This window comes from Tenrec ecaudatus, chromosome 14, assembly GCF_050624435.1.
Source record: "Tenrec ecaudatus isolate mTenEca1 chromosome 14, mTenEca1.hap1, whole genome shotgun sequence".
NCBI lineage: Eukaryota > Metazoa > Chordata > Mammalia > Afrosoricida > Tenrecidae > Tenrec > Tenrec ecaudatus.
In genome coordinates this window covers 91369274-91384457 of record NC_134543.1, presented here as the reverse complement: position 1 = coordinate 91384457, position 15184 = coordinate 91369274, and the positions used below count along the sequence as shown (strand labels likewise).

Sequence of the window (15184 nt, the reverse complement as noted above, 5' to 3'; positions counted from 1 at the left end):
AGCAGTGTGCGAGTAAAGGCTTAGTATTGAATGATACCTGTACTAGTATACCTTTCCAGATCCTGAAACTTGTCTTTTTGCCTATTTGTCCAACCTTATAATTATAGGACTCTAAATTTGAAGACTTGGAGATTCTAAATATGAACATTTCATAGGTAGAAGGGGTGACACTTAATTGACTTTCATCAGAATAGCTTGTTGTAAATGAGTGCTCAGCTCATCATTGCATAGACAACTTGAGAATTGCAGCCTAAGGTGTGAGTGATATTCTTAATCCTTCTCCACTGTGGTCCTGTTGATATTTGTGTATCCCTCCTACACATTTATTACCTCAACGTTTTTGCCAACTGAAAAAACGTCGTTAGTTCTCTATAACCCATGGAAATGCCGTGAAACAAAACACAATGTGACTATTAATTATTTTTAGGAGGCCTGGTGTGGTGGTTACAGGTTGGGTTGGGATCCAAAAGGTCGGCAGTTTGAAATCACCAGCGGTTCCATGAAAGAAAGACAGGGCTTTCTACTCCCATGAAACATTACAGCCTCAGAAACAGGGCAGTCCTGCCCCGTCTTATAGGGTCACTGTGGGTCAGCATCAACTCTGTGACTTTGGTTCTTTTGGTATTAATTACTAAGGAATTATAACTACTTGGAAATCACGCTGCTGAATCAAAGCCTCTTTCTTTTTATAAATTTTTTTTGTAATTTTTTTATCATTTTATTTGGGGCTCATACAACTCTTATCATAATCCATACATACTTCACTTGTGTAAAGTACATTTGTGCATTCGTTGCTCCCATCATTCTTAAAACATTTGCTCTCCACTTAAGCCCCTGGCATCAGCTCCTCATTTTTCCCCTCCCTCCCCACTACCCCCTCCCTCATGAACCCTTGATAATTTATAAATTATTAGTTTGTCATATCTTACACTATCTGACTTCTCCCTTTACCCGCTCTTCTGTTGTCCAGTCCTGGGGAGGAGGTCACATGTAGATCCTTGTAATTGGTTCCCCCTTTCTACCACCCCCCTCCTTCCACCCTCCTCTTTTTATAAATTTTAAAACCTAATCCACAGCTATCAAGTTGATTCTGACTCCTAGTGAACTTTGACTATGGAATAGAGCTGCCAGAATATGGTTTCTAAGGCTGTAAATCTCTACACAAGCGGACTACTACTTGCTGGTAGAGTCAAACTTCTAACTATTAGGTTAGCAGCCAACTGCTTTAAGCCACTGTACCACTAGTTAGGTGATGTTTATGACTTTTAGCTATTTCTTTGGCCAGGTATACGTAAGCAGCAATCTCAAATGAATGGAAATACTAGTGTGTTTAAATTGTAGATGGTCCAGAGTGAGACTGTCGTTTTGATGGTTATCAGGCTGTATAATGCTCCTTTTTGCCACCCTTCTGAATGTGATGTCTTTAGCCTGCGGATCTCTCGAAGCCCATCATCCTGTGTGTTCTGTCTCCAGGCCCTGAACCAGCTGTTTGAGAAAATCATGGCTCTGGACATCGATGAGCGCCATCTACTGCGTCTTGGTCACGGAGAGGAGGAACTAGAGACCGAGAAAGATTTTAGCAGGTGAGCAAATGGGGGTGGGCTTTGAAAGTTTTTAACCCCTCTTGTTTTGTCTTTGTTACAGAAATACCAATATAAGAAAACTGCGAATCAGCATTGTTATCAAAGCATCTAAAATAACCTAGTTAGATTATAGTTTAATTGAAAACGCGGTTCATGGTCCCTCTCAGTTTTGCGTCTGCATGTTTATGCCATTGTTTCCTCTTGTATTTCAGTGAGGAGAGTTAGCTGTGTTGCTCATGTGTATAAATGACAGGTCATTTACTTTCTGATTTTTGAGGTGATTTTCTTTTTCATTTGCAAAATCTTTAAAAAATAACTTTATTAGCATATAATTCACATATCAAATGCTTTACTTGTTTAGTCATGTTAAGAAGAGTTACGCAATTATCACCACAATCAATTTCAGAACAGTTTCTTTCTTGTACTCATTGTTATCTCTCCCTCCCCCCAACCTCTCCTGCTATGCCCCTAGATTATGCCAGTTATTGTCTCTGATATTTACTTATCCTACATATTATATACAGAAAATCAAACAAAATAAACCAAAAATGATCAAACAAAAGAGAAAGACTTCCATTGAAAAGGAAGCAGGAAATATTAAAACTACATGACTTTAAAATGGGTCAAAAGGGAGACTGAATGATAAGGTGTCACCTTTAGCCAGACTACATGTGCCGTGATCGACTTTACAGCGCTCTCTGTCTGTTAGCAAGGCTGCTCACACCCCGGGACTGTGGGCGGAGCATAATTCACCGGAGGCTTAATCCATCTGGGGACCCTGCAAAGGGACTTTGGGCTTACACTGTATCCATAGCCTTCTGCAAACCAAGTGCTCAGAATGAACAATCCCTGGGTCACACAGGCTGCTGTGCTTCTTCCATGACGATTAGTTAACACCTCACTTAGAAGGCTGCTTGTTTTAAGACAAGTGAGGCCATTTTTAATGTTGCCAATTTATGTTCCTTAAAACTGTATAACTTGAGATGATTAATTTCATCTGACTAATATTTTAGCCGACCACTAAGAGGTTGATTTATTTAATGAGTTACAATTTGAAGATGGTGGTGATGTAAGCTTGTCTTTGCTTTTGTTGTGCTCTGGTGGCTTGTGTGTCGCTGTGGTGCTGGAAGTATGCCACCAGTGTGCTAAACACCAGCAGGGTCACCCCAAGGGAACAGGTTTCAGCAGAGCTTCCAGACTAAGAGCAGACAGGAAGAAGGAGTAGACTGTCCATTTCTGAGAATTAGCCACTGAAAGCCCTATAAACTTTGAAGTTTTATTATTTCAGGTGTTCATAACCAGTTTTAGTTGGACTGTATGTTTAATATTACATGTTATAAAGTAGCCATAAGTTTATAGCGTACATGTCTTTATAAAGTAACTTCAAAGTTACTTCACAATGGCATGCTTTATTTAAATTTAAATCTATTTTTAAAGCACAATCTTAGACCATAGGCATAAATAGCATATTTAATGCTGTCTTTGGTCATCGACTAGTAAATATATATAGCTGTTACTTAAGCCTATGGCCTGAAATGTACTTTAAAAATAGATTTAAATGAAATATGCTATTGAAGGAGCCCTGGTGGCATAGTGGTTACGCATTGAGCTGCTAGCCTCGAGATCAACAGTTCAAAACCACCAGTCATTCCTTGGGAAAAAGGTGAGGCCTTCTACTCCCATAAAGAGTTACAGTCTCAGAAACCCAGGGAGCAGTTTCTACCCTCTCTTATTGGGTCACCATGAGTCATAACTGACTTGACAGCAGAGAGTTTGGCTTTGGCTATTGAACATGGTCTTTGACTAAATTGATCACAGACCTCAAATGTGCAACAACAAAAAAAGTATTAAATTATTATGTTGCATTTATCTTGAGTTCCTATAATTTACAGAGTTCTCGGGAATACTTAAATAGTTTATTAAAAAGGCAAGTGTGTGACAGGCAGCAAATAGTGGCACATAATAACTTATTTGGGACTCTGATTTTTTTTAATTGAGCATAGGATAAAGGTTTATACAGCAAATCAGATTTTCATTCAGTAATGCATGTTGCGTGTTATTGATTTCAGTCTCTGTAACAAAATACTTCCCCACTCTCTACTATTTTTATTCTTCCTGTACTGCCTCCTTCTTTGTGAAAGTCTTGTCATGCAGGGCAGAGGGGTGGAGGGGCAAAACTAAATGATGCAGTTGATTTTCTTTCTTTCACAAACCAGTAAAAAGTATGTAGATCGGGATTAGCCCATAGGCTACATTTTAAGTAACTTTGGTGTAAATGACTCAAGTTATTGTTTTTAAATAAAAAAAATTTTCTACTGCTGTTTTCTATTTATTGTTTGTTTTTCTTGATTATTTTGCAGACAGTTCCCTTAAAAGTCTCTTCATTTCACAATTTTGCCTTTTTTGCATAATTGAAATTTGTAGGTATGGACGAGTTAATTATGTCCTAGCTCGAAGAATAGAGCTTTTAGAAGAAGTGAAGCGGTTGCAAAAGAGTCTAGGTGTCCCAGGAGATGCCTCCTACACGTGTGAAACTGCGGGTTATTTTTTCTTATACCAGGTAAGAGATGAAAGGCCTTAGAGTCATAAGTCATTGTGGTTGGTCCCCAATTGGAAACTGGAATGGATTCTTGAGATTCTTCTTGAAAGCCTTTTTTCTTGAGTAGATTAAAATATAAACTGTTGGCTGAAGCTGTAATTATGAATGTTAAATATTTGTATTTTCTATTATTTTCCATTTTCTCTGCTAAGTAATTTCGCTTGGTGACTCATGCTGGAAAATCCAGTATTGCAACATTAAAGGTTTTGTTGCTGGTTTTTTTTGCATTTCTTTCTTGCTATTGGCAGAGTTTCCAGTCTTTTTACATTTTTGTTTTGCTATAGAAATACAAAGATTTTTATAGCACTGTGATTAAAGTAATGTCAGCAAGGCTGACCAAAGGCTGGCAGTTCAAACCCACCAGCTGCTCCCTGGGAGGGAGATGTGGCAGTCTGAGCCCATAGATTGTTTGCAGCCTGAGAACGCCTCTGGTGCCAGGTCCATTCTATCCCATAAGAGCACTTGCTGTGAACCAAAGTTCACTTGACACCATCGGGCTTGTATGGGAGCTGGAGTATGGAAATATAAATAAATATTCTCGTTAGCCAGTGGTAATTAAGGACAGTTCTGTTAATCAGCTAATGAAGAAAAGCATACTGTCCTTTCTAACATTAAGGAATAAATAATTCCTTACAACTAGTACAGTGAGTTTTAAATTTTCTGATGTCAATTTTGTGTGCTTTCACTTTTGCTACAGCTACTGTTTGGGGTTTGAAAGCCTATTAGGAATCGGGAGCTAAGAAACTTTTAACAAGGATCTGCTAATAATTTTAAATAGATTAGGGTGTAATTAAATAAAGATAATTTTGGTATGATGTTTTTCTCTTCATATCAATGGTATTTGTGCATTTTAGGTATAATTATAACTGAAATTTTGAAATGTATATGAAAGAGTCGGTTTTGCTCATTTTAAGTGTAGACACAAAAGTTGAGTGTCATTGAAATGAACTGATTTGGTTTCTCTGAAAGAGGCCACTTGCTTTAAAAGTAGAGGAAATTATCTATAAGCAGTAGTCTTAGACTAAGTTTGGGGAAAAGTAAACTTGAGGCTTACAGTGGAGGTCAGCAATTCTCAGCATCCCATGTACTTAGGAATCACGTTGAGAAAGTTATGTAAAGGAAAATTCCTAAACCCGACCCCCCCCCCCCCGCCCCGAGACTCATTCTGTATGTCTGAGTTGGGATGCACAAATTTGCGTTTTGTTGAGCTGCTCAGATGTCTGCCCACTGAGGCAGTTTGAGGAACACTAGAGTTAGAGCAGGAGCAGGCCTGAAAGGATTAGAATGGAGGCTGCGTAGAAACTGGCCGGCATTGACCGCTAACACTGTCTAGCCAGTCCCTGCTCACGGCCGCCTTGAGTCTGTCGGCATGGAGCTGTGCTCTAGAGGCTTTCTCTTGCTGGCTTTTCTCTGAGGCAGACTCCAACGTGTCAGTTAGCCGCCGAGCACGCTCACCATTCGCACCCCTGAGGAATGCCAGCTAGCCCATTCCACTCCTGGTCACCCCGAGGGCAGACGGGGAGAACTACGCCACAGGGTTTCCCTGCTGCAAGCTCAGTGGAAGCAGGCTGCCCTCTCTTTCACCACTGGAGTAGACGGTGGATTCAAACCATGAACCTTTCAGTTCATTGCTGAACACCTAACTGCTGTGCCCCAGGGACTTCCTAGGTAACATCCTGAAACGTGATAACTGAACCGTATGGCAGAAGCTGCGCCGTGAGTGTTTGAAGACGTGCTCAGTTTTGCCACAGTTCTTTATAAATATGCTAAAGAGAATTGCAACAGGAAGATCTGAGGGAGGGACAGGAAAGAGCTAAATTGATTTTTTAAACTGCGACAACTGGAGTTTCCTTCTATGGAGAAAAATTGAGATAGTTAAAAAAAAAAAAAAAACGAATTTCTTGTCCGGAGAGCTTGTTTAGAAAATAGGGCGGATAATAAGTTTATGTTGAGTCTAGGCAAGGAAGCTGTCATATCTGCGATAGAGCCCCCACGGGAGATTACCCCGAGGTTCTTTGACATTTCTGTACTTTTCACCAAAGGCTATTTTTCTATGATCACAATGTTACTTTTATGAAAGAAACAATCAGTGAGATTCCTTGTTTGATGTAATCATTCTAAACATGATAAACATTAGAATCTAACCTCAAGTCCTCTTTGTGTAGGTAATGTCTCGTTGGGAAGAATACATCAGCAAAGTGAAAAATAAAGGCAGTGCGCTACCAGATGTTGCAGACATTTCCACTTTCTTCCCCTTTCACGAATACTTTGCAAATGCGCCTCGGCCCATTTTTAAAGGCAGGTCTTATGAAGAAGACATGGAAATTGCTGAGGGATGTTTCAGGCATATTAAGAAAATTTTTACTCAGCTAGAGGTAAGGAATCTCAGCTGCTTTACCTGCCTTTAAAAGTTTGAACTTTATTTTTGTTTCTCTCTCTCTGTGTGTGTGTGTGTGTGTGTGTGTGTGTGTGTGTGATGAAATAAATGAAAAATGTTCATATCTAAGATAAGAATTTTTTAGCTTCATTATTTTGACATTTCTGGTTTAAATGTCTCAGTATTTAAGAATAGACTTCCAGGGCATTCAAGAATGGTTTTTTGAGTAGAAATTTGTGGCAGCCACATGACCATTCTGGATTCCTTAGGCCTCTTGACCAGTAGACAAAAAGCACTATTTGTTGTTAACTAGGGTGATTGATCCTGGTTATTAAGTTGAAATCAGAGTTTCTGTTGTACCAGGGCATTGGGGGTGGGGGCGGTGGGCAGGGAAGAACAGTTCTTGAATACAGGGACATTCAGGTTACACCTCACTGTCTGGCACACGCCCTTGGAAGCCTGCAGCAGTTCCACAGGGCTCCCATGGGGAGGCTCAGTCAGCTCAGGAAGAGGATCTAGGATTATTCTAGGTTAAACTGGCCGGGAGTTTGTCTTTTGTCCCTGTATCTTATAGATCTGATTGTATTCCTACTTCTTAAAATCTAGTATATTGAGGGCAATGAATGTACAGATGTGCTTTACACAATTGATGTATCTATGGATTGTGATAAGAGTTGTATGAGCCCCTAATAAAAATGATTTTAAAAGTCTAGCATTTAATAATGTCCAGTAAACATCTTAATACACATAAAAGTGTAGATAGGGAATGATAGCTGCAGAATGGGAGATATATAGTATGTGACTAAAAGTTTCAGAGATTCAAAGCAATGTTATGAGAGCGCATGCACAGGTTTGTTCCCAACGTAATGTTTCAACATGTCTCTGATCAGTGTATGACCAACGACAAAGTCGCTCAGTAATACACCCATCATGTGCCTTCAGAGAGAAGCGAAGTCCGCCCCTACGGCTATGGGGACTGTGTTCTAACGGGGTTAACTGTGATAGATTTTTCTCAGGACACAGGGTAATCATGGGGGGTGACAAAGAAGTGTTAAGAAAATTTACAACTGCGCTATTGAGGAAAGGGTCGGGATAGTTGCACTGAGAGTTTTTTCAATCACAGAAATGAACCTGCTCATTTCTTCACGAGTAGCAAGGACTGTCCTACAGACAATTCCCGGGAACGCTTACACCAGCCACCGACACTCCCGATCGTGCCCCTGCCAAGGCCGTGTTTGAGGACCGCACCGCTGGCATTTTGTGGTGGTGCAATTTGAAGAACAATGCAGAATTCTGCGTTGAGAAGGGTTAGAGAGATGGAAATACTGCCTTCAGAAGTGTATGGACCTAACTGGTGGATGTGTGTTTCCCCCTCCCCGCCCAAAAAAGAGCTTTGCAGTCTGATATTTTTGTTTAATAAGTATTTCTGTAATCTTGTAGAGTAAATTTTGACTTACACTCGTACATCGTGTTTATGACAGCATTAGCAGAAAGCAAAAACATAAAAGCATATTCCGTTTGTAAGAGTGGCTCCCTTGGAAGGGGTGGCAGATGGTCCTGCCAGCCACAGATGGCCTCACATGTATAAGCAATGCAAATGTTAAGAATGACTTAAAGATGATAGAATGTTCACATTTGATAGAACCTGATACTTCTCCCCTGCATCTTTTCTCCATTCCCTGCTCTGTTCCACGGGGGACCCCTGCCATGGGTGTAGCGGGTACCGATCCCTGCAGGTAGAATTTCCCAGCCTCTCATGTCAGCTGACTGCTGGCCTGGCAGGAATTGAGGAAAAAGAGGAACGAGGGTCTTTTCACCCCCCCCCTCGGCCTTTCTTTTCAGCTCAGCCATGGCACCAGTGTGGGCTGTGCTGGATCACCTGCTGCCAGCTTGTGCTGTGACCCTGGCTCCTTCGGCACTGGTAGCTCCATCTCCTTCCAGTGCTGGCGCTCGTCTCGGGCCACTTCAACTTTCCCATTCAGTTGCTCCATTACCTCTAACCAGTTTCCTGCAATACATTCCTCTTGTTATGAGTATATTTGTTCTGAGTGAATTGAACAGTATTGGATAGGTTGCTTTCCTGGGGAGATCCTGGGTGGTGCAACACAGTAGTGATTGATCTCTCATTCATTTTTCTTTTTTATAGAGTCGATATTTCACCTTACACCAAAGATATCCTAACCATAGTTTCAATGTCAGCTATTATTTGAACTCAGTCCCTAGCTTATTATAATGAATCAGAATTATTATTCATTAGACTTAGCTTAAAGAGATAGAGTAAGATTAGTGGATGATTTGTTGATATATTAGTTTCCCAGGAGGTAAGTCTGATTGACTGGATTACATGAATGTATGATGAATGAACTGTTGATTTTCATGCTTTTCTCTCTCCCTGTCTGTGGGCTACCCCCACCCCCGTCCCCATAGGAATTCAGAGCCTCTGAGCTGCTCCGAAGTGGACTGGACAGATCCAAGTACCTTCTGGTGAAAGAAGCCAAAATCATCGCCATGACCTGTACACACGCTGCCTTAAAACGACATGACTTGGTCAAGTTAGGCTTCAAGGTAAAGATTACTATTTTGCTTCCTTAATTTATCACCTTCTCAGCAGTTTTTTTTTTATTATTATTATTTCTTGGTCACCCCATAATACCAGAAATTACCGAGGTCATTTCCCTTGGGCCATTTCCCTCCACCTCTTATAATTACTTTAAACAGGTCTCTGAAATAAACGGCGATGAAGGGCCATCTCTGCCCTCCTCTGGCTTCCCCGTTGCCATGAGGCCGGGCTCAGACAAGCCTCCAAGGTCCCACCCTCTTTACCTGTTCTGACACCAACAGTTCCTCCCGCACCACTCTGCTGTGCTGGGCTCAATAATCTGTTGTATTCGCCACACAGAACTCAGACAATACTTACAAGCAACAGGGTTTATTAGGGAAGTTAATAGGTTACCACAAGTCAGCAAACGGTAAGGGTATGTACAGTCATTGGCCTCCTCAGCCAGCAGCCAAGTGTTGATTCTTAGTTTTTCAGCCACATGGTCCCTTGGCTGTTGCTGCCATGGGCCAGGAAGCCAGCCCGCCTGTCACTGTCCCAGTCCTCTAGTCTCAGGTCAGATGAGGAGAGGCACCCCATAGTCTCGGTGCTTTCCTCTAGACTCCAGGCCACACAGTCTGGTCCAGCAGCCTCTGCCACTTCACACTGGGATCTTGAGCATGCTCTTCTAAGGTCCTTCCCTTGGTGGTTCTCCTCTAAAAATGGCTCATCTGCATAGCCAGGGTCAGAGTGGTGGTGGTGGTGGTGGTGGTAATAAAAACCGATCTCTCAGTATTACACATACCTTATTTGCATAGTGTCACCCAGTCATTTGGTTGGAGTTATAGACTTGGGGTAAAAGAGCCATGTTAAGAAATTTCAATCCACCACAGTCTCTTTACAATAGATCATTATTCCAGGGTTTATATTGTAAACACAGAAAGCCACATCTACTACCATGGAGTCAAATTCCTTCCACTCTTAGTGAGTGTCCTGATTGGCCAGAGCAGAACTACACCTTAGGATTTCCCAGACTGTAAATCTTTATGGAAGCAGACAGCTCATCTTTCTCCCAGTTTATGTCCTTGTTCAACTCTTAAGTCTAATTTACTATTATATTATTTATTATGTGTTCACTGAATAACCTTTTAACCACCTAGTTGTACTGAGGTAGATTACCATATATATTCATGGATAAGCCAAGTTTTTCAGCACATTTTTTATGCTGAAAAGCCTCCCTCAGCTTATATTCGCGTGAGGGTCCCACTTCCCTGTTCTCCGGTCTCTCCAGCTCATCTGCGGGCGCCTGCATCCTCTGTGCGTGGTCCAATGACTGCTGATGTCACCGCTTTTCTTTTCCCTGCTCACCTGCAGCCTCTGTGCCATCTGTGCCGTACCGGGCAAGAACCTGCCGCTTCTGTGTGCTGGTCCCTGTGGGCACCGCATCCTTGTCAGATGAATGTCTGATTCAGCCGCTCTTCTCCGCTCTTTTCCAGGGCTGTGACAGTCTTACCCATGATTGGTCACGCCCCCTTGCTCCGCCCAAGCATTGCTGAATACAAGTACTGGTATATCTCTGGTCTTGGATACACAGTATGTTTATTTACGTAGTCTGCCATATTTTGTTTCTTATTAACCCCTACCTGGACCCAGTGTTGACTGTGCTTGCACGGAGCAGCCTGCGTCAGGGCTCACGACACACACGCTGCGTTGCGTGTGCACTGTGTTACTGCATGTGGTGCGTTAGCACTTCCCGTTCACATGCGGTAACACTGCGTCTGCAGTAACGCAGTGCGCACACAGTGCAGCGTGTATATGATGAGCCCTACCACAGGCTGCTCCGTGTGAGCAGTCATGCCATCGCATCCTGGGACATCATCAGCCTGCGTCAGGCCTCAAACCGTACAAGCTGCGTGTGCACACGCGGTAAGCAGCACATGCAGTAACACAGCATGCATGGTTATTGTTGAGACCATAGTGTTTTTGTTGACCCTCTTTTCCACTTACAGAGCTAGTTTACTGTTTTTCTTTGAAATAAATATTCAAAAATATTTAATCTATGCTTCAATTAATGTACTTTTATCGGTATCTATTTTTTATTTTGAAATTTACCAGTAGCTGCTGCATTTCCCACCCTAGGCTTATACTCAAGTCAATAAGTATTCCCAGTTTTTTGTGTGGTAAAATTAGGTGCCTCGGCTTCTATTCGGGTCGGCTGATACTTGAGTATATATGGTAATTCATGGCCACCAAGTATCATTTACCAGTTAACAAGTTTTTCAAATAGAGCTGTGTGCTGTAACAATAGCATTTGAATGTGTGTTCATGTTAGACATCTCCATACTTGTTTGCTTACTGACCACATATTCCCCCCAAGTTAATTGGACATAAAGTAAATGAAAAGTCTTCCTTACGCAGATGTGAACATTCTGGCTAGAGAAATGATGTCTCCATTTTTCAAAGACCGAAGGGAAGCTCACGGGCACAGTGCATGCTGGCCTCTGACTCGCGTGCAGCGGAACGGAAGGACCGCTGTGAGGTGGCGTTTCCGGACTCGGCGGTTTGCTCGCAGAGCTGGCGAGCAGACTGCAGTGCACGTCATCGAGCTTCCCTGCACGAGTTAGCTGTTTGTTGCTTAAGATTGGGGTTGTGTGCTGGTTCAAGGTGACACAGCGTTTGTTGTTGACGAACGGAACTGATAATGTGTAAATGTGATGAGCTCACTGGAAGCTAGGTGCTAAAGAAATGAAAGGTGTTAGAATTGTTGTTCTCGTGGAAGGAAGGCTCGGGAGCACAAAAATCGATAATTTATTAAGAGACAGTGTGAACTTTCCAAGGTGGTGTGAACTTGCCCTGTTGCAGGTTATTTGTGAGAGTTTTTCACCTAAATATTTTGCTCTTGTGACTGACATAAGAGGTCTGCCTTCCATTTAATACTGAATTCCATCGGCCCCATACTAAAGGAAACAGTGTAGTCATAATTAACATTTTGTCTTCATGCAAACTTTCAAATATTTTCTTACAACATTTCTTATGACATACTAATTTTTATTAATCATCTTTAGTACTTATATCTTGTTGAACATCTAGCGTAGCTAACATTTAAGTGTTGATAACATCCCTTAGGCTTTTTATGGTTCTCATTTTTAGTTTTCTCAAGCTTACATGTGCTTATAGTTTAAGAGATTAAAAATCTTGCTGATTTGTCTAATCTAGCTCCTAGCAATTCTGGTCAAATATTTTTGGAAAAGTAACAATAACAACAACAACAAAATTAGATCAAAAGAACAGTACAATCAAACATTGAGTACTTTTTCTCTCCCTAGAAATGTGAAGTGCCTAGTACTTGTCTAGACACTGCAGATTGGTGAGCGGATGCAGACACTGAGTAAATACACAGGCAGTGATGTGCTGTGAGATAAAGGAACAGAATGCTGTGCGATGTGTTCTAGCCTTGGAACTTAGAGAATACCTCAATCCTGGGGGCATCTTTCTTGAAGGTCACCAGTTTGAAACCACCAGCAGCTCCATGGAAGAAAAATGAGACTGTCTACCCTTGTAAAGAGTTACAGACTCTGAAGCCCACGGGCAGTTCTATCCTGTCCTGTAGGGTTGTAGTGAATCAGAATTGACTTGATGGCAGTGAGTTTGGTTTTAGAGCGTGGCAAGGCTCTAGTCAAAGAACTAAGCAGACAGAAAATGAAAAATAATAGTGTGTCTGAAGGACCTGAGAAACGGAAAGAGTCAGTGAACTGATCAGGTGGGACAGGAGTACTGTGAGCCTGTGATTCTCAAGACACTGAGAAGCCAACGTAGTGTTTGGAGCCTAGAAGGGATCGTCTTGTGACTGCTGGGTTGGTGGTGTAGAGGAGGCAAGACAGGAAGGGAAGGGACTCTGAAGTCCTTTTCGGGAGTAGTCAGAGTCAGGCTGGGGTGCGGGTGGTAGTAGAAATAAGTGCAACTAGGCTCGTGGTGTTTTTGAAGCTAGAATAGGTATGGTTGGGTGGTGGATTGAATTCCCCGAGGCGGGAGAGAAGTATGTTATGGAGGACGAGTAGGACTCATGGGCTGTGCACTGGGCTGCTAGCCACCAGAGTGACAGCTTTTAAACCTCAGTGGCAGCGCTGGTCCATCCTGGAGGGCTGCTAGGAATCAGAGTGGACTTGATGGTGGTGAGAATGAGTAGGATTCATGGGTTGGGGTGGGTCTCAAAGCACCACCTAGCATGAGTGCCATTGATACCAGCCTCATATAGAATTATAAATGGATTCTTGCTTATGGAGAACTTAAAGAATTGAATTGAAAAGTGTGGATCCTGTAATCTAAGGAGTAATATTAGTTCTCCTCAAAGTAAATTTGTATATTAGGGGACCTGAGTTGGTGAAGCAACTCAAATTAAACAAGACTGTGACATTTTCTGCCTGAGTAATGTGTATATTGTTTTCATCTGAACCTATGTCACTTCTTTTGACTGGCGATCGTGGTTGTGGTGGTGTGTGTGTGCATGGTAAGCTGTTGTTTTCTTGACTAGTTTCCCCCTCTCTCCTTGCCTCAGTATGACAACATATTAATGGAAGAGGCTGCTCAGATTCTGGAAATCGAAACTTTTATCCCTCTTCTTTTACAGGTAAGAAATTAAAACCTGTGTGAAATCGAAAGAGGCGTCTAAGAATTTTGGGGTGCAGCATCAGAAAGCTACACCGTGTTGGGGTGCTAATTGCCACAATGATTTATTATCCTGATGTAATTATATTGTAAGCTAGCAAATGTCCTGTCATCTATTTACTAATTATTTAGTAGATTGTGCTGTCTCTGAGACAGAATGTTTAAAAAGTCATACTTTATAAAGTAGTTTTGAAAAGACAGTCATTGTAATCAAGAAAATTGCATTGTTAAACATTTTGGAATGTCACTTTTGTTCATGATTCCTTTTGACAGTGTTGTTTCTAGACTTGCTTTTGATAAGAACTGAGTACATTGTTTCTCATAATTTGAGACCTAATATTCTTGAAATTGCATATGAAATAAGCTTCAAATAGTCAGAACAGGCCCTGGGCATAATTTGGACACAAAATATCTGACATCTCTCCATTTTCCTTCTTGGGCACCTTTCAATGCACTCTTGCTCACTGCTGCACCAAAGTCTCCCAGACCTCAAGATATCTTGCCTGATCGAGTGGTACCCTGCTTGCCATCTCAGTCCCTCCGCCAGCCTTTGTCAAGTGCGGTGGTGTCCATAGTTGGTGCCCAGTCATTCTGTAGATTTACCAGATTCCTCTGTGGGGAGCTGGTGAAGATAGAGAATGTGTTAGCTAAATAAGACTCCTGTGCAGTAGGCTGGAAACTGAGGAGATGATAAAACGAAACGGGTTTGCCACTTCCTCTTTTTTCATTTCTAGAACCCTCAGGATGGGTTCAGCCGGCTGAAGCGGTGGATTATGATTGGTGATCATCACCAGTTACCTCCCGTCATTAAGAACATGGCCTTCCAGAAGTACTCCAACATGGAGCAGTCTCTCTTCACCCGCTTCGTTCGTGTTGGAGTGCCTACGGTGGACCTCGATGCCCAAGGGAGAGCCAGAGCCAGGTAAGGGAGACAGGGAGGGGTCAACTGTTCCCGCTGAAGGGCATCCGTGTGGTGGCTCCTGTGTTGCAAACCTCTCTCATGTAGGCTCTTAGCATCCCTTGCTCTCCAGGCACTTCAGCTACATATCCCAGAGTGCCCGTCTGGACAGCTACATGTGGTGTGTGTTGATCCAGCCAGCGGTTCCCTTCCTGGTGCTGGCTCCCTGAGACTTTCTGCGACGTGACGGATCATTTAAGGGCCCCCGTCACTGCCTCTTCTCATTCCTTCCCATTCCCAAAGATACACCGTTGTTAGGATTTTCAAAGCAAAAGCAAAAAAGAAGAGAACACATCAATTCTTATTCACCTTGTGTAACGTGCACAGGACCCATCTTGTCATTACCCCAATGTTTTCATCACTTACAGTCTTTCTTGATTTTGCGCACGCGCACACACACACACACACGTATGCATATATAATATTTTTGAAATATCACTAGGTTACTTGAAATAGGATGGTTACA

General features: G+C 42.2%; 1 protein-coding gene across 1 annotated transcript in view; it reads left to right on the top strand.

The window, feature by feature from the left end:
• AQR (aquarius intron-binding spliceosomal factor) overlaps positions 1 to 15184 on the top strand; it is a 104517-nt gene that overhangs the window by 70740 nt on the left and 18593 nt on the right. Inside the window, exons 24-29 of the mRNA XM_075530610.1 lie at positions 1474 to 1583; positions 4008 to 4143; positions 6348 to 6557; positions 8987 to 9124; positions 13651 to 13722; positions 14495 to 14682. Coding sequence (XP_075386725.1) covers positions 1474 to 1583; positions 4008 to 4143; positions 6348 to 6557; positions 8987 to 9124; positions 13651 to 13722; positions 14495 to 14682 — 854 coding nt within the window. The remainder of the gene's footprint in view (positions 1 to 1473; positions 1584 to 4007; positions 4144 to 6347; positions 6558 to 8986; positions 9125 to 13650; positions 13723 to 14494; positions 14683 to 15184) is intronic.